This window comes from Eptesicus fuscus, chromosome 20, assembly GCF_027574615.1.
Source record: "Eptesicus fuscus isolate TK198812 chromosome 20, DD_ASM_mEF_20220401, whole genome shotgun sequence".
NCBI lineage: Eukaryota > Metazoa > Chordata > Mammalia > Chiroptera > Vespertilionidae > Eptesicus > Eptesicus fuscus.
In genome coordinates, this window is record NC_072492.1 from 47,768,427 (window position 1) to 47,785,800 (window position 17,374).

Sequence of the window (17,374 nt, forward strand, 5' to 3'; positions counted from 1 at the left end):
TGGGCAGGCCCCTCCAGCTCCCTCTGATCACCGGCTCAGCCCCTGCCCAGGCCTGCCCAGACCGAAAGCCTCTTGGGGAGGAGCAGACCCCCAGCTCCCTGCGATCGATTGCAGGGGGTCTGCTCCTGCCCAGGCTGAAAGCAGACCCCCAGCTCCCTGCCCAGGCAATCGATCACAGGGGGTCCGCTGGTGCACCAGGCCAAAGAAACCCCCAGCTCCCTATGATCGATCACAGGGGGTCCGCTGGTGCACCAGGCCTAAGCAACCCCCAGCTCCCTATGATCGATCACAGGGGGTCTGCTGGTGCACCAGGCCGAAACAACCCCCAGCTCCCTGCGATCGATTGCAGGGGGTCTGCTCTAGCACCAGGCCGAAAGCCTCCACCAGAGGCTTTCAGCCTGGTGCCAGAGCAGACACCCAGCTCCCTGCGATCAATCACAGGGGGTCCACTCCTGCACCAGGCCTAAGCAACCCCCAGCTCTCTGTAATCAATTGCAGGGGGTCTGCTCTCTGTAATCAATTGCAGGGGGTCTGCTCCCTGCAGTCGATCACAGGGAGTCCACTGGTGCACCAGGCCGAAGCAACCCCTAGCTCCCTGCGATCGATTGCAGGGGGTTTGCACTCCAGCAGCGGGGCTGATGGTACTGGGCGCCGCCATCTTGTGGCTATGGGGGCTGCCATTTTTGTCGTGGAGTGATGGTTAATTTGCATATTACTCTATTATTAGATAGGATATCTATCTCTATATCTATTTCTATATCTATATCTATATCTATATCTATATCTATATCTATATCTATACCTATACCTATATCTATATCTATATCTATATCTATATCTATATCTATATCATATCTATACCTATATCATATCTATACCTATATCTAGACCCATATCTATATCTATAACTATATATCTACATTTATCTATATACCTATATATATCTGTATCTGTATCTATATCTATATCTGTATCTATCTATATCTATATCTATCTCTCTATCTCTATCTCTATCTCTATCTCTATCTCTATATCTATATCTATATCTATATCTATATCTATATCCATATCATATCTATATCTATATTATATCTATACCTATACCTATATCTAGACCCATATCTATGTCTATATCTATATCTATATCTATCTATCTATATACCTATATATATCTGTATCTATATCTGTATCTGTGTTTGTATCTGTATCTATACCTATGTCTATACCTATACCTATACCTATACCTATATCTATATCTATACCTATATCTATATCTATATACATATCTATACCTATATCTATACCTATGTCTATGCCTATGTCTATCTCTATACCTATCTCTATCTCTATCTCTATCTATATCTATATCTATATGTCTATGTCTATGTCTATGTCTATGTCTATGTCTACGTCTACGTCTACGTCTATGTCTATGTCTATCTCTATATACCTATACCTACATCTATATCTATATATCTATACCTATGTCTATGTCTATACCTATGTCTATATCTATATCTAAAAAGCTTTTCTCGGAAGCATCTGTGAGTGGGTTGCTTGCGGGGTCCCCGTGGGAGAAAGCTGCCACCCCAGGGCCGGCTCGCAGAGTGTGAGCTGGTGTTCGATGGAGTCCTCCCTCGGTGTGTGTGTTGCCTTCGTGTTACAATCCAGATTCCCCTCACAACCCAGCACTATGCTGGGCACCGAGGGCCAGCGTGACAAATCCTTGCAGGTGAAGTGAGTTGGTTAATCATCAGTCTATTCACAGCTGGTCCAGGGAGGTGGAAGTTACTTTTAAATTCGCCCAAGGCCTTTAGGGAGATGATCGGGGCTGACTTAGCCAGGGTGTAGAAATGACCTCAAGCCTAGGTCTGCTCGTTTTTTTAAGCCGTACACCCACCCCAGCAAGTCTTCGGTTTGGGCTCAGCCTTGGAGCAAGACGTAGGGATTGGACAACCCTGTGTCTCCCCCCTGTGGCCACGTCTGGAATCACAATGCTGGCCCCCAGCTGGTCTTCCTTGCTCCAGCTGCTGGGCTGGTAAAGGGACGGCCTGAAACAGGGGGAAAAAAACCCCAAACTCCTCCTCAGTTTTGCAAGGCCCTCCCCACCCACCGCTTGGATGACATTGTGCCGAGAAAAAAAAAACCACCAAAAAAAATCTCAATTTTTCCCCAACCTTGAGTTCCCTTATTTCATACCCTACTTCTCTTCCCGACGTCTGTACTTCCCCACCCTGACTTCAGCACAGCCACCGCCTGTGGTTGGGGGAACAGATCTGGGCTCAGACAGGGCAGGTCCCACATAAACTCCCTCTGCCCACAGGCTCCTTGGAGGCCATCGGAGGCATTTCCTCGTCCTCGACCATCAGTGGCCAGTGGTCCTTCCGTGCTTTCTCCCTCCCAGGCTCAGAAGCAAACTCGTATTTTCTGGAAAATTCTTTAAAACGTTTATTAACACCTGTCAACCTACTACTAGAGGAAAACCACAAATGAAAATTCTTGCAGAGATTAGTCCTATTAGAAGCGAGCCCTTTTTTTTTTTTTTTTTTTTTTTTTTTTGGCAATGTAGCATTCTTTTTTTTTTTTTTTTAATTTCTTTATTGATTAAGGTGTCACATATTTGTCCTCATCCCCCCATCCCCATCCCACCCCCCTCCCCACGCATGCCCCAATCCCCTGTTGAACTCAACCGCTGGACAGGCTTATATGCATGCATACAGGTCCTTTGGTTGAACTCTCCCCCTCCCCCCACCCTCCCCCTACCCTCCCCTATCCTCCCTCTGAGGCCCGATAGTCCGATCGATGCCTCCTTGCTTCTGGTTCTGTTCTTGTTCCTCAGTCTATGTTGTTCATCATTTCCCCTAGATGAGTGAGATCATATGTCACTAGATATATACTAATAAGAACTGAATGTGAGACGAGCAATAATAGCCATGCTGACAGGCAAATGAATCAATCTGCAGCGAGCTTCCCCCTGGACCAACAGTTCTTTTGAGACCCAATTTCAATGTCCAGTAGTTCCTTATGTGTACATGTCAGCACTGACCCCTCAGCTCTGGATGGTGGATAAATGGTGGTAATGGAGGTCCGACTCCCTCTGGTTTGGTCTCGGCAGAACCCAGGGGCACGGCGTCACCCGGACTAAGGGGCACGTGGCCTCACCCATACCCAAGGGGCGCGTGGTCTCACCCGGGCCTGGGACCCAGCCTCACCCGGATGGATCCAGGGGCGCACGGCCTCACCCGGACCCAGGATCTGGCTTCACCCGTACCCAGGGACGCTTGGCCTCTCCCAGACCCAGGGGCACGTGGCCTCACCCGGGCTTAGTTGCACAAGGCCTCACCTGGTTCCAGGGACACATGGTCTCTCCCGGACCCAGGGACGCTTGGCCTCTCCCAGACCCAGGGCCACTTGGGCTCACCCGGGCCTAGGTGCACGAGGCCTCATCCGGATCCAGGGACGCATGGTCTCACCCGGACCCAGGGATGCTTAGCCTCTCCCAGACCCAGGGGCACGTGGCCTCACCCGGGCCTAGGTGCACGAGGCCTCATCCGGATCCAGGGACACATGGTCGCACCCGGACCCCGGGACGCTTGGCCTCTCCCAGACCCAGGGCCACTTGGGCTCACCCGAGCCTAGGTGTACGAGGCCTCTCCCGGATCCAGGGACACATGGTCTCACCCGGACCCAGGGACGCTTGGCCTCTCCCAGACCCAGGGCCACTTGGGCTCACCCGGGCCTAGGTGCCCGAGGCCTCATCCGGATCCAGGGACGCATGGTCTCACCCGGACCCAGGGAGAAGCGAGCCCTTTTAAAAATATATATTTTTTATTGATTTCAGAGAGGAAAGGAGAGATAGGAACATCCATGATGAGAGAGAATCATTGATTGGCTGCTTCCTGCAAGTCCCACACTGGAGATGGAGCCCACAACCTGGGCATGTGCCCTGACAGGGAATCGAACCCATGACCTTCTGATTCACAGGTCAACGCTCAACCACTGAGCCACACAGGCGGGCTAGAAGCAAGTTCTTTATAAAGACCCTCGCCACCCCACCCGCCCTCAGGCCGTTTTGTTGCCTCTGAGTTCTTTGTTGCCAACCCTCTGGCTTATCACTCTTCCCAGGTCATTGTGTTTGACCCTTGGGATTCCCCCCTCTGCTCCCTCTACTTCAAACCTGGGCCACTGGTGGCGAATGAACCCCAACACGCTTCTAACACCCGGGTCACCCAGGTCAAGGGCAGACCTGGAGGGAGCACAACTAGCCACCCTCTGCTAGCAAACCCCGCGGCACAGGCTGGGGGAGTGCGGATGGGGAGGTCGCTGCGATGACCTCACTGTGTATGAAGCTGCGACGGCGGGTTTCCATCACAGACAGACACTAACTGCTTAACAGCCGACCAGGACCCTGGCTTCCAGGCACTGAGAGCGGCAGATGGAGTAGGAGGCGAGAGAACCGAAGGGATGGTGGTTACGGAAGAGGAGCAGGGAGCTTTGACTGACAAGGGTGCCTGACCACCCAGCACTCCATGAAGGAATTCAAGATCAAGGTCACCTGCGGGATATCAGCTGGCCAAACGCCTCTTCACTTCCCCAGAAGCGGACTGTCCTCCCAGCGTGGGACCTTCTGAGCATTTCACACGTTAGTCAGTCGGTGAGAGGGTCAAAGGTAAAACTTGTCAGATCACCAACCTCATGGGCCGTCAGCTGATCCAAAGGATATGGATTGGGGGTGACAGGAGGCCCCGATCAGCTGGGGTGGGGGAGGGGACACGACTGGGCGTCAGTGGTTCTTGGTGGCTTTCTTCTTGGCGGGGCACATGCTTCTCACTCAGGCACATGCTACTCCCATGCAGCCAGCATTGGGGGTGGAGGAAAAGGCTCCGGGGGGAGAGAACAGGGGGCCAGGCAGCAGTCAGGATTCTCCCAGAACCCAGAGAAGGAGGCGGCAAGAGCCCGGAACCTTCTAACCCCAGAACTCCTGCTTTCCCCGGGACTCCAGGCATTGTAGGACAATGCCACCAGAGCAGCAATGCGGAGTACAGCACAGCCCATATGCCCCAGGTAGCAAAGCACCGGTACACCTTGGAGCTCCCTGCGAAACCAGGCCCGGAAGGCGTGCACACAGCAGGGCGTCCTGCCTTCCCGGGGCTCTGGCTGTGGGAACCGCACCTGCCCCACGCCCGTCATTGCCAGCGTCTCTCTTCCTGGGGACAGAGCGTTAGGAGGTTGACTTCAGAAGAAACCACTCTACCTACAGATATCCGAGGCAACAAGTCCTCCAAGTTCGAATTCTCTGTTAGAAGCAGCACAGCCTGGTCCGTGATGAGAGAGGCCTGGCCCAGCTGGACCGGGTGTCAGGCATCAGCCTGAGGAGGTCATGCCTCTTCCATGTCACAGATGGGAAAACTGAGGCCCAGGGAGGTAAGGGGCTGCGTGCAGCAAGCCCACGCCACTTGCACAGAGCTGGGATTCTGGACCAGGCTCTGCATAGACACGGAACCTGCCTTGGGCTGCATGCCTTCGCCCGGGAGGGGAGCTTGAGCCTGGCCTTGCCCACCATCCAGAGGCACTGGAAGGGCGGTGGGATGGGCGTTGCGGAAGCGGTGTGTGCGCACGTTACACAATGTTACTGTCAACCGTGATGTAAGTTCCCTTCCCTCCCTGCCTGTGCTGTCCACGGTGCGGTTGGCTCTTTCTGACCTCCTGCTTTTCTCTTTCTGGTGAATTTTAGGTTTAGCACAGCAACTCCATGAGGTCATGTAGGGGTGACACCGAGGGGGAGTAAAGGAGAATGTGCGTGAGCAGCAGGGGGGTTCGGGCCCAGTGCTTGGATGTACCTGTCCCCTCGGGTGGGCCACGGGGCCTGGTGTTAGCTGTCTGGACCAAGCCCCCAAGGGCTTTGGAGGTGGATGGAGTCAGGGGAAGCAGCAGCCCACCCAGCAGCCCCCCTCGCCTCTCTGCTTTCCTGTGTCCCGGCATCACATTCTTTGTTCAGAACAGAATTTCTCAACCTTGGCACTGTTACATATTTTTAAAAATATGTTTTTATTTATTTATTTTATTTTTAGAAAAGAGAGGAAGAAAGAGGGAGAGAAAGATAGAAGCATCAATGATGAGAGAGAATCGTTGATTGGCTGCTTCCTGCACGCCCCACACTGGAGATGGAGCCCGCAACCCGGGCATGTGCCTCCACCGGGAATCGAACCGTGACCTCCTGGCTCATAGGTCAATGCTCAACCACTGAGCCATGCCAGCCAGGCGAGACATACGTTTTTATTTCTCCTGGGTATAACCCTAGAAGTACCAGTGCAGGCTCGTGTGGTAACTCAATGTTTGATTTTCTTTAGCTATTGACATCTTGGGTAATTGACATTCTGAGATCATTCTTTGTTGTGGAGAGCTGTCCTGTGCATTGTGGGGTGTTGAGCAGAATCCGTGACCTCTACCTAGCAGATGCCACCCCCAAACAAACACCAACTGTGACAATCAAACTTGTCTCAGTGGTTGCCAGGGGTCCCTGTGGGTGTCTTTGGCTTTTTAAGGTAAAGCCAAGTCATGACATTGGCCCGCTGGGTCTGGAAAACATTCCCTGTGTCTTTCTAAACTTCCATTTGCAGAGGTAGGCCCCCACTCTCCCACTCGCAGCCACCCCGCTTTCTGTCATTTCCTCATTCTCTTATTTGGAAACTGTCTACTAAGTTCCAGGGGATGGGGACGTCAACAAGATAAGCAGGGTTCCTGCTTCGTGGCTTCCCTCTTCCTCCTTCTGCTCATCACCACCAACAGCAAACGTGCAGCGAGGGCTCGAGCGCTCTAGGCATTTTAAATGAAGTCCTTCAGGCCTAGGGTCTCACTGTTCGCAGGCCGTGTGGACCACAGAAGCAGGGAAACCACAGGGAAGGTCACAGCAATGCAAGGACCGAATCCACAAGTCCCGATCCCACTCTGGTGCCCTTTGCTCCCATTGTTCAGGATTGGGTCTGACTCATGTGGTCAACCCCGGGTTTTCTCACGGTGCCGATGGACCAGCCTTATCCAATGAGGGGCAAGTCCAAGGTTGTTCTTTTTCAATTTTATTTTAGTCTGAAAATGTTTATTTTTAAGTCTAAAGGACTCAAGAGAGTTACCCAGGGGAGGGAAGACTAGAAAAGCCATCCTGATTTTATTCGCAGATGTTCTCAGTCTTCTTAGCTGATGACTTAAACCTGTCCTCTGGCCTCATCGTGTCTCTCCCCCATTCCCCCACCACCCCCTGTCCTGACATCCTGAGAAATGCTCCTATCTGTGCCCCCAAGCTTGTGCCCCCAAGCTCTTTCGTGTCTTTATGCTCTCCCTCTTCGGGGGGTCGGCGGTGGGGGGTGGGGAGAGGGCTCTTCCTTCTCCACCTGGGAGACCCCTATTGTCCTTCCCAGGGGAATGTGACACCCTCTGTGAAGCCTTGACTGGTATCTGGTGCCTCACCCCTGAACAGCCCTGGTCTCTGGAGGGGGGTGGTTTGTGGGTGGGAGCTCTTTGAGTACAGGAGTGACATTTTGTTCATTCTTGCATCCCCAGCACCCAGCTCAGTGCCTGGCACACAGGAGACACTGGTATGTGTTTGCGTAGGGGTGCATTACTGGATTTCCCTCAACACGGGAACAGGACAGGCCCCTCCGCCCCGCCCTTCAGCTCCAGGAGGCTGAGAAGGAGCAGGGTCAGGGGGCAGCCTCTGAAGGCCCCTCTCCAGCTCCTGCCTGTGAAATTAATTTTAGTTGTCTATTTGATTTAACCCAATACACTCAAAATATTATTCCAATGATATGGGAGATATTTTAAATTTTCAACACCTGGGTTCTTGTCCCAGCATTAAGAAGGGTGCAGCAATCTGGAGAAAGGTTGTGCGTAGATTCAATAAGAGTCTAACGATGAAAGATAATTTTAAAGGCATTGGGGGTCAGAGCTAAAGATCTTCCTTTGACTCAGGACCCTTGCTTTTTATTAACACAATTTGTCCTAAGGCAAGGTGGAGATAATACACTTCAAAGGGTAGGATTTATAGAAGCATTGTCAGATTGGGGAATAGCCTACAGCTGTTCAGGTGTTTGGCCAACAGGAGGTAATAACATGTAGATTAAGATGCCCTGAGCTGTCTGGCAGCAGACAATCATCCTATTCAGGTTTGGGGGAAGTGCCTTCCAGCAATTCCAACAGGTAATTACATATGTGACTCAGCCCTTGTTGAGCCCCCAAGTTTCATCAACCTTTTGATAAAACTCTTGTAATTATGACATGCTGGAATTGGCTCCCAGAAACCTCGTGTGCATGTGACACTTACCACACACCTCAATGAGGACAAGCCACAGTGAAGCTGTGCAGTAGCCAGTGTGGCTTGTGGTTACCATAGTGATCAGGATGCTGGTTACCCGGTCCCACATCTCCAGCCCAGATCTCCTGGTGTTTCTCTTTCACCTGCCTTCTCGCACCTCCTCCAGCGGTGTCTTACTTTCAAGGATTGGAAGAGGCAATGGTGACAGAAATGTTCAAAGAGGAAATCATGACAGGAGACTTTCAGAGCTGGGTTGAAAGAGTGGCGGTAAACTTGACCATGAGCTTTATCTTTTTTATTTTATTTTATATTTTATTGATTTTACACAGAGAGGAAGGGAGAGGGAGAGAGCCAGAAACATCGATGAGAGAGAAACATCAACCGGCCGCCTCCTGCACACCCCCCACTGGGGACGTGCCCGCAACCAAGGCACATGCCCTTGACCGGAATAGAACCGGGACCCCTGAGTCCGCAGGCCGACGCTCTATCCACTGAGCCAAACCGTTAGGGCATGAGCTTTATCTTGGTAACGTAATAAACCAATGGCGGGCAAAGTTCTGGTGTAGAAACCATAGAATGTGGCAGTTCTCCACCTCGCACTCCCATTCCCGACTCCCGGCCCCAGCTCCCTCCTCTCTGAGGCTCATTCTATCTCTTTGTGGTCAAGTCTTCGAGGTGAAGATTCTGCCTGCCTTTCCTGTTTGATGACTAGGGTATGTTAGCGTTGGATTTCTTCCCTCCCCATCTGTGCTGTATCAGGGCCAATTTAATCAGTGCTCATCTTATCTCTGGAACAGTGATGTCATACGCTGGGTGGTGGAGACAGGTCCCATGCTGGGGGAAGAGTCTGTAGCTCCAAGATGGAGAGTGGCCCTCAGTTCTCTATTATCCTGGCAATACCATCTATGGGGGGAGGGGTTCCCGTGCTGGGTGGTGTGGGTGGGAGATCAGAGGGCCCTACCACCAAATGAGACACCGGAAGACACATCCAAAGTCCCCCAATCTCTGCATGAACTTGAGAGTCAGGTGTCGGAGGGCATCTGTGCCATCCTGGCCACTCTGTCTAAGTGGGCGATCACTAATGGGTGAGCAGTGATGCCCTGAGATTCAATTAGGCATCTCTGTCAGAGGGTCAACTGGATCCCACCACCACATGCAGGCTGGGCCCGCAGCCGCGCCTATAGAATTTCTGCCTCTTCCTGCTCCCAGGCCTGCACCAGCAATGGCCACCGTTGTTTCGGCCGGGCACTTTTGGCCGGGCACCATGGAGTTCTCAGACCCTTAACCAGGTGTAGGTGGGAAAGGGTTTGTCAGCAGCGGGAGGAGGGAGAGAAAGGACTGCAGCACCCAGCGGGGAGGAAGTCTCCCACCTCGCCATGCCACGCCCCGGTGATGGAGCCAGGAGATCCCCTGCATCTTCCTGTGCCCTGGAGGGGAGGCCGAGGAACAGGGCCCACCTATGAGGGCCAAGGGCAGGGCGGACACGCCCGCATGGGAGTTCAAAGGGCAACGCTCTACAGGGAACCACAGGCTGGGGGAATGGGGAAACGGGGCCATGCTGGGCAGGGCACCCCCCCCCCCGTCGGCGAGGAACACATTCGGGGTCCCATGCCCAGCTGGCGCTGTGGTCAGCAGCCTGGGGCGGACACTTCAGATGCGCTGGGCGGGTCCATCTGAACCTTCTCACCCACGAAACAAGCCAAGAAGACAACTGAGCAAACTGACGGTTGTATCGGCCTGACTGTGGGTATTCTTTCACGACGTAACACGTATTAAATCTTCCTACTTTGCACTTTTTGTGTTTTATTTATTTTAAAAAATCTTTATTGTTGAAAGTATTACGTGTCCCCTTTTTGCTCCCATTGACTCCTTCTAGCCCACCCCGCCCCCACTCCCTGCCTTCACCACCATATTTTGCACTTTTTAAAAATCGCATTTACGCCTCACATACATGTAATTTGTATGTCAAGCACACCTCAATAAGCTGGGCAAAGAAAGAGCCAACGGGGCAGATTCCAAACAGCGCCCCGTGTTTGTCTGGGGGCACCCCCTATGGGACTTCCTCTTCCTCGCATGCAGAGATGCACCCTCGATGTGAGGACCGGCGACCCACGTGGCACAGCCGAGGTGGTGGTTTCTGGGAGGGAGTCGCTGGCAGAGGCAGAGGCAGTGTCAGCGCCCTCCGCCCTCCGACGGTTTTCATGGAGCTTATTACACAGCTTTCCTGCGGAGAGCCGTCCCCTCGGCTTTATGGCCGCCCTCCTGGCCGGAGGTAGCTTCTGAGGCTGCAGCCCAGGGAGGCCCGAGCAGCTGTGCTGAGAGCCAGGCTGCAGGGGGAGGGTGGGGAGGAGGACAGAAGGCCAGCCCTGGGTTCTCCGACCCTCCTCAGCCCCGAGAACACGGAGCAGTGTCCTCCCCAGGCCCAGGGACATCCGTCTCTCAGGCCCCAGACCAGGAACCCCGCAGACTCCCCGTCCGTGTGTGTGTGTGTGTGTGTGTGTGTGTGTGTGTGTGTGTGTCAGTGTGCTTATGGAAAGAGCCATCCAAACCCAACTTGATTAGCTAAAGGAAAAGGTTAAACCCCTAGACTTATATCAGAAGTGCGGGCACAGCAGTGTTGAGCTGGCCTCAGGACCGGCCGGAACCGGGGACTGGCCCTGTCTCTCCTTCTGGCACATTCCTGTCGCTTCTCTCTGCTCTTCGCTCCCCAGCTCTGTGCCGAGGTCCTCCAGTGAGGACACGACTCTCCCAACGTGGGCTCCATCCCACAGCTGCTGACCCTCAGCCCGAGCCTGCTGGGCTGGGAGGCTGGGCTGGGCCGGGCCCGGCTGTTTTCTACCCGGAGAAGTGGGAGCAGGTGTGTCCCTCCGGGCAGCGCTGACGAGTCAGAGGGAATCCAGCTGTGTCCCTGGGCTGTGCCGAGCAGGGAACTGGGGGATCCTCGCAGAAGCGTGCCTCCCAGCCCAGGTCTCCTCTGGAAACGGGGTCCAGCGCCCAAAGTGTCTCTCCTCCGTCCGTCTAAGGGGCGGCGTCTCCGGCCAGATCGTAGGACAGGTTGGTGTGGACGGGCAGTTCCCATTGCTCCTCGGGGACCCTCGGGGGCCCCTTCAGCCAGAGGATGGCGCCGACCACGACGAGTAAGAGGGGCACCTTCACGAACACCAGGAGCAGGTAGTAGTTCCTGTCACGGGGACAGCCGTCAGCGCCGGCCCTCCAGGCCCCGTCGCGCCCGGGACCCTGACGCGGGGGCATCCGCCCGCCCAGACAAGCCTGAGACCCCGGCCCGGCTGCCCCACGCTGAAGGCCCCATGAACCTCCTCAGCGGCTCAATCAGGAGGGCTCCTCAGAGGCAACCCAGCTCCTTGGTTCTGCTTTGCACCAGGCCCAGCTTCCTCCCACGGACTCTCTCTCCTGCTCTGCGGCCTGAGCCTTGGGTCGTGGAGATTCCTGTCTGATCGCCCCTTGGCCCCACCAGGTCACGTTTTGTTGACAAACGACCAGGGTGATGATGCTTACGGAGGAGCCCACAGCGGGGTCTGGTGAGTGCTGGGCGGGGCCATGGTGGGCGAGGGCTGGGCCGGGGCCATGGTGGGCGAGGGCTGGGCCGGGGCCATGGTGGGCGACCGCCCAGGGGCAGTGGGGTCCCAGGCTCGGCCACCCCACTGGAGAGGCCCAGGTAGGGGCAGGAGAAGGGGCCCAAGCCGCTCACCGGATGCGGGAGCCAGAGGACACCCCTGTGCCGTTGACGGTCCGCCAGGACAGCAGGTTTTCTAGACACAACAAAGTCGGCCGAGGGTCATTGACACAGACCAGGGCTAGTGCGTGGCTCACAGTGCCCCCCCTCGCCCTGCCAGCCCCCAGGGGCCCCCCTCACTGCCCCCCCATCAGGAAGCATCAGTCCTCTCTGTTGCGCCAGCTGAACCCAACACTCAGTCACCGCCTCATGGCTTCCAGGTGTGGCCAGAAGCGGTCACAGCTACGTGGGCGCAGGCTCTGGGGCTCATTCTGAGGAGAGAGCTCATCTCTTCCCAGCGCCCCCACGGCCCCTCTCAGGGGGACTGCTGGTTTTGGGGGGAAGCCCTGGGCCTTTTGCTCAAGCAGGGCCTGAGCAGGCTCAGGGACAGACGGTTCTGGAAATGGGGCTCCCAGTTCCGGGGGTGACGAGGGCAGGGAGCACCCCGAAGGCTGGTGAATAAGAGGGTGCGTTTCGGTTCAGTAGTGAACAGCGGCTACGGGGAGTGACACCTCTCAGCCTGGGAGACGCTGCCGGCGAGCAGCGTGGTCTTGGCTTCCCGAGCCCAGCCGGCCCCGGCGTCCCCGGTGTGCCTTTGAGTCCCGGGCCTGGCAAACCCTGCTCCGTGAGGCCTCCCCTTTGGCCACGGTGGGTGGCTCCTGGCTGAGGCCATGGTCGCCTCACAGGCTGGTGCCCAAGACCCCTCAACACTGTTCTCCCCAAAGCTCCGCCTGGGCACACGCCGGCCCACCCGGTCCCCGCTCACGTGTTGTGTCCCCCGCGCCCGCCCCCATCTCACTTCCCTCCCGGGCAGCCCGGGGGCGCTCGGCTTGGTCGGTCCTCTCCGGGCCCCTCTCCACCCAGCGGCAGCCCCTGCCTTCCCCGGGCTCCGCCCTCACAGTCCATGGGCCACTCGGCCTGTTTCTCTCACTTCCCTCCCCATCCGTCTGTCTGTCCGTCTGCCTGCCTCTCGCTCGCTCTCACGCACGGGTTCTCAGGAACTCGGCCATTTCCCTGCTGCCCCTGGAAGGAGGGGCAGGCGCCCCCGCTCTGGCAGCCCGAGCACCAGGGCCTCGGAGTAGCGATGAGCGAGTTCTCACCTGGGCCAACAACGATCACTTGAATAGGTGCCCCACGGTCCGTGCCAAACCTGCGGATCCCGCACCAGTAGGTGTCCTGGTCATCGCGCCGGAGGTCCCTCATGGTCACCGAGATCACGCGGTCTCTCTGGTTGTCGCTGATGGACAGCCGGGGCCCCTGCACTGTTTGCTGCCATGGCGTGGTTTGGATGAGGATCTGGCAATCATGCCAGTCCGCTCCCCGGCACCACCACTTCCTGTTGGTCTCCCACCCTCGCGTGTAGCGACACTCCACGGTCAGCGAGCCCCCCTCCGGGCCTCTCATCACCTTTGGGCCTTGGATGGAGAAACAGCCTGGAAAACAGAATCCCAGGATGTAGATACTGCCCCTCTTCCCCCGTCCCCACCCCCAGCCAGGCCTGACCTGGGCTCAGGGGGCTCCAGGCTGATGCCCAGGCCCTGGACCAGCATCCGCGGCCTTCCCGGCCACCCCTTAGCTGGCCCCTCGCATCTACCTTCTCCCCCATCCAGCTTCCCCGTTGGCTTCTTTGGGCCTCATCTCCCAGGGGTGCTCACTCTGACCTCCGACCCGTCCCTAACGGTCCTCGCAATGCCGTTCTCGCCTGATCTCTGAGTACTCTGTCTCAGGGGCCCCCGCTGGCTTCCCTCCCTCTCTTTAAATCAGCACCACCACTGGGTGCCGGTAAATATTGAACAGCCAGCCCCCCCCCGGGCGGGGGGGGGGGAATCTCCAGTTTATAGCACTGCCCAGTTCCTGTGGCGGCTGGTCAGTGCCAGGGCTGGGCACAGAGTTGGGAAGAGCTGTTCGGAGTCGGTCCTTGTGCGCCCAGGTGAGCAGCTCCAGCCCCCCGCCTCCGGGGGTGCTGGTGGGGGACCCAGGTGCTCATCTGGTACGTGGATCCTGGTGGTAGCACCTGGAACGGGTGTCCCCCTCCTGCTGCTCCCCTCCTCCAACCTCCCCCCAATGTGGCTGTCGGAGCCATGCCCCGAAACCGTCCCTCCCTAGTCCTCGTCTGCAACTGGCAGCACGTGAACATCCTTCAGCAAGCAGCCTCAGTGCCAGCGATGGGCAGATGGATAGGAAGGATGTGGTTCCCGGACACAGCCGCTCCCCGCAGTCTCAGAACGATTTCAAACGCTGGAGCTCGGCACGCGTCTTCCTGCAGCCGGGGTCCCAGGTCTCTGCCCAGCGCCACTCCCGGCGCCGTCTTGCCTCCCGCTCTCCCCCATGACCCACCCCGCTTTCCCCGGATTCTGCCGTGTCCTCCCAGGCGGCTGGGTCATTGCTCCGGTCCCTCTTCCCCCTGGAAACCTTGCCTAACCCCGGCCCGTCATCCTTGGTGACGCCCCCTTTGCAAAGTCTTATTCCCCTTCCCAACCGCTTCCGCGTTGCTCCCGAGGCCTTTATAGGAAGCTGAGCGCCCGGTCGGTGGGATTTGATCATCTCTGTCTCCCCTGCTGGGATGCTCCATCCGGAAGGTCAAGGATCTCTCTCTCTTCCCACCCCCAGTCCTTCCCCTGTGTCTTGCATTGGGTCGGGATCCTCGTAGGTACCAATCCAGTTTATGATTGTTTTTGAAAAGATCTTGGACAGAATCGTTTTGATTCTAAGATTAACTATTATTTCCACCTCACCGAGCAGCCAATCTAAGGAGGCTGATTGCAGTGTTCATGTGATAGTAAAAGCGGGAACCAGACGCGAATTGGAGGTGGGGCTCATGTAAGTCACTCCCAACAGGATTGGGCTCATGTTTTTACAAACACGTGGGAAGTTCTCATAAACGCAGCTTCTGATGGGTGGGAGGGTCCATGAGGTCTGCGTGAACTCTCGCGTGTGTCCGGAGGGAGAGAGGGGGAGAGGACAGGACAGCCGCCGGCCAGGAGCAGGGCGCCGGGGAACAGGGCCAGTGGGTTTCAATTGTTCATTTCTGTGAATCTGGGATGGAAACTCCCTCCTGCGTCCATTGCTCGGGAAAATTTGCTGCATGTGCGAAATCCTCGTGGGAACAGTCTCGTCCCAACATTGAGAAACGGCTGAGCTCATGTCTGGGCCGGTAGCAGGTGACAAACGACACCCAAACCAAGGCCAAGGCAGCCGCTGGGAGCTCAGCGCGGAGACGCCCACGGCGCGTGGGGTGCGCCACGGCGCGGCCGCTTGTCCCATGGCCACTCTTGGGCAAGGCGTCTCAGCTGACATCCCCGAGCGGTCCTGCCAGCCCAAGCGCTGAAGTCACTTCTGGGGCACAGGTCCCCGCTCCTGGCCGTCTGGCCCCACTTCCCTCACGGGGAGAAGGGGGCTGGGTTTCCGCCTGCAGACACTTAGCACCGCTCTACCCAGGCCCTGCCTTCGCCTCGGGGCCGGGCCGTCGGGGGCTTATGCAACCGAGCAGATAAGACAGCGTCCTAGCAGAAGTTGGGGCGTTCTGACCTCACCCACGTTCCCCTCCTGTATTTCACAGAAGTAGCCCCACAGAGGCCAGGTGAGAACTCGGGGGGCGGCTTTTCTTTCATCCTTGCCTAACGGCACCCCCTTTCCAAGGTAACTCGCAGTCCCATCCCCAAGCCACAGGTCAGCCATGGCGGGCCTCGGCCTTCGTCTGAGGGAGAAGTGTTGGTGTGGGAGGGTGCATATGAGGGAGATGCGTGTTATGTGTGTGACTGTGCAGGCGTGTGTGAGCACATGTGTCCCTCGGTGTCCCCTGAGCACACCTCCATCACGCCTGACTCTGTCCTGCCACGGTGGTTGTTTGTCTGTATGCCTCATCCACTGAGCCCTCTGGGGTCCCCTCTTTAACGATCAGTCCTGTGTCTCTTTTCCCTTGGCGTCCTCAGGGTCTGACACATGCCTGGCACGAAGCAGGACCCCGGTGCGCTTTTGCTCAATGCACTAACAAAGCCGCCCCCCTCCCCTCCTGTTGTACCCGCGACAGCTGCTCTCGGCGCCCCCTCCTGCCCCTGCAGTTCTAAGTTCCCGAGGCCCCAGCTGCACTCACCTGGGAGGCTGAGAAGGAGCAGAGCTGGGGGCAGCCACATGGTCCTGCTCCCCGGCTCCTCGGCCCTCCGACCGACGCCGGCGAGCGCGCGATGCTGGCTGGACCCGGAGCTCTGCCTGGGCTCCGCTGGCACCTTCTGCCTGTCCAAACCGCCTTTGTGTTTCTCTGATGCGTTTACTTCCTTTTGTAGAGCATTTCCTGCTTTTCATTATTCAGCAAAAGGACTGTCGCTTCTTAGTAAGTCTGACTCAAAGGACACTAGGGTCCCCTCTAGGTAGGAAAGAGGAAGCCAAGCACTGTGCAGGGTGAGGAGGGCTGGGGAAGGCATATCTGCAGGAGGGTCAAGGAGGGGGCATCTGGCCCATCGGGCCCCGGGCTCCAGGGGCACATGCCAACTCCAGAAATGGCTCTTCCCAGCAACGGGCTCCCCCCCCCACCCCCCCGCCACCGAGACAGGAGTGAGGTGAGCATGCGGGCATCCCGGAGATGCACTTGTTCAGGGGTACAGCCAGGTGTGTAAGTGCAGGCGGGGTAGGAGCAATGGGGGATGCTGGTCAAAGGGCACTGACTTCCAGTTATAAGCTAAGCTCCGGGGATCTGATGTGCAGCTGGGGGACTGGAGCGACTAACACTGTTATACACCTGAGAGTCGCCAAGAGAACAGAGCTTCAATGTTTTCACCACAAAAAAAAAAGAAAAAAAAAAGAAAGAAAGAAAAGGCAATTCTGTGATGTGACGGAGATGTTAGCTCACCCTATAGTGCTCATCATTTTGCATGTACAATCAATCAGTGTTCTAAATAAAAATACTGTACACTTAAAATTACACAGTGCTATGGGTCAGTTATATCTAAGTAAAGCTGGAAAAAATAAAGTGACCTAGGGGAGTGTTAAAAAATATATGTCTAGCCCTAGCTGGTTTGGCTCAGTGGATAGAGTGTCAGCCTGTGGACTGAAGGGTTCCGGGTTCAATTCCAGTCAAGGGCATATGCCTGGGTTTCAGGCTCAATCCTCAGAAGGGGGTGTGCAGGAGGCAGCCAATCAGTGATTCTCTCTCATCATTGATGTTTCTATCTCTCTCTCCCTCTCTATTCCTCTCTAAAATCAATAAAAATATATTTAAATATCCTCCTATATAATAAAAGGCTAATATGCAAATCAACTGAACAGCATAATGACCGGTCGCTATGACGCGCACTGACCACCAGGGGGCAGACACTCAATGCAGGAGCTGCCCCTGG

At 56.1% G+C, this 17,374-nt stretch overlaps 1 protein-coding gene across 1 annotated transcript; it reads right to left on the reverse strand.

Annotated features, from left to right (window-relative positions):
* Nucleotides 1-11,211: 11,211 nt before the first annotated feature.
* On the reverse strand, nucleotides 11,212-16,181 carry CD300LB (CD300 molecule like family member b). Its single transcript, XM_008156265.3, has 4 exons — nucleotides 16,135-16,181; nucleotides 13,142-13,474; nucleotides 12,018-12,078; nucleotides 11,212-11,489 (listed from the first exon to the last, which is right to left on the reverse strand). Exons 1-4 carry the CDS (start codon nucleotides 16,172-16,174, stop codon nucleotides 11,327-11,329), a joined length of 597 nt encoding a protein of 198 aa, XP_008154487.1. The 5' UTR covers nucleotides 16,175-16,181; the 3' UTR covers nucleotides 11,212-11,326.
* Nucleotides 16,182-17,374: the final 1,193 nt, after the last annotated feature.

Bases quoted from the DNA above. Each gene is read 5' to 3' on its own strand.
- CD300LB (XM_008156265.3), bottom strand. From the start codon at position 16,174: ATGTGGCTGCCCCCAGCTCTGCTCCTTCTCAGCCTCCCAG. The intron at 13,475-16,134 runs GTGAGTGCAGCT...TCTGTTTTCCAG, and splicing joins GCTCCTTCTCAGCCTCCCAG to GCTGTTTCTCCATCCAAGGC. The intron at 12,079-13,141 runs GTGAGAACTCGC...TGTTGTGTCTAG, and splicing joins AGTGATCGTTGTTGGCCCAG to AAAACCTGCTGTCCTGGCGG.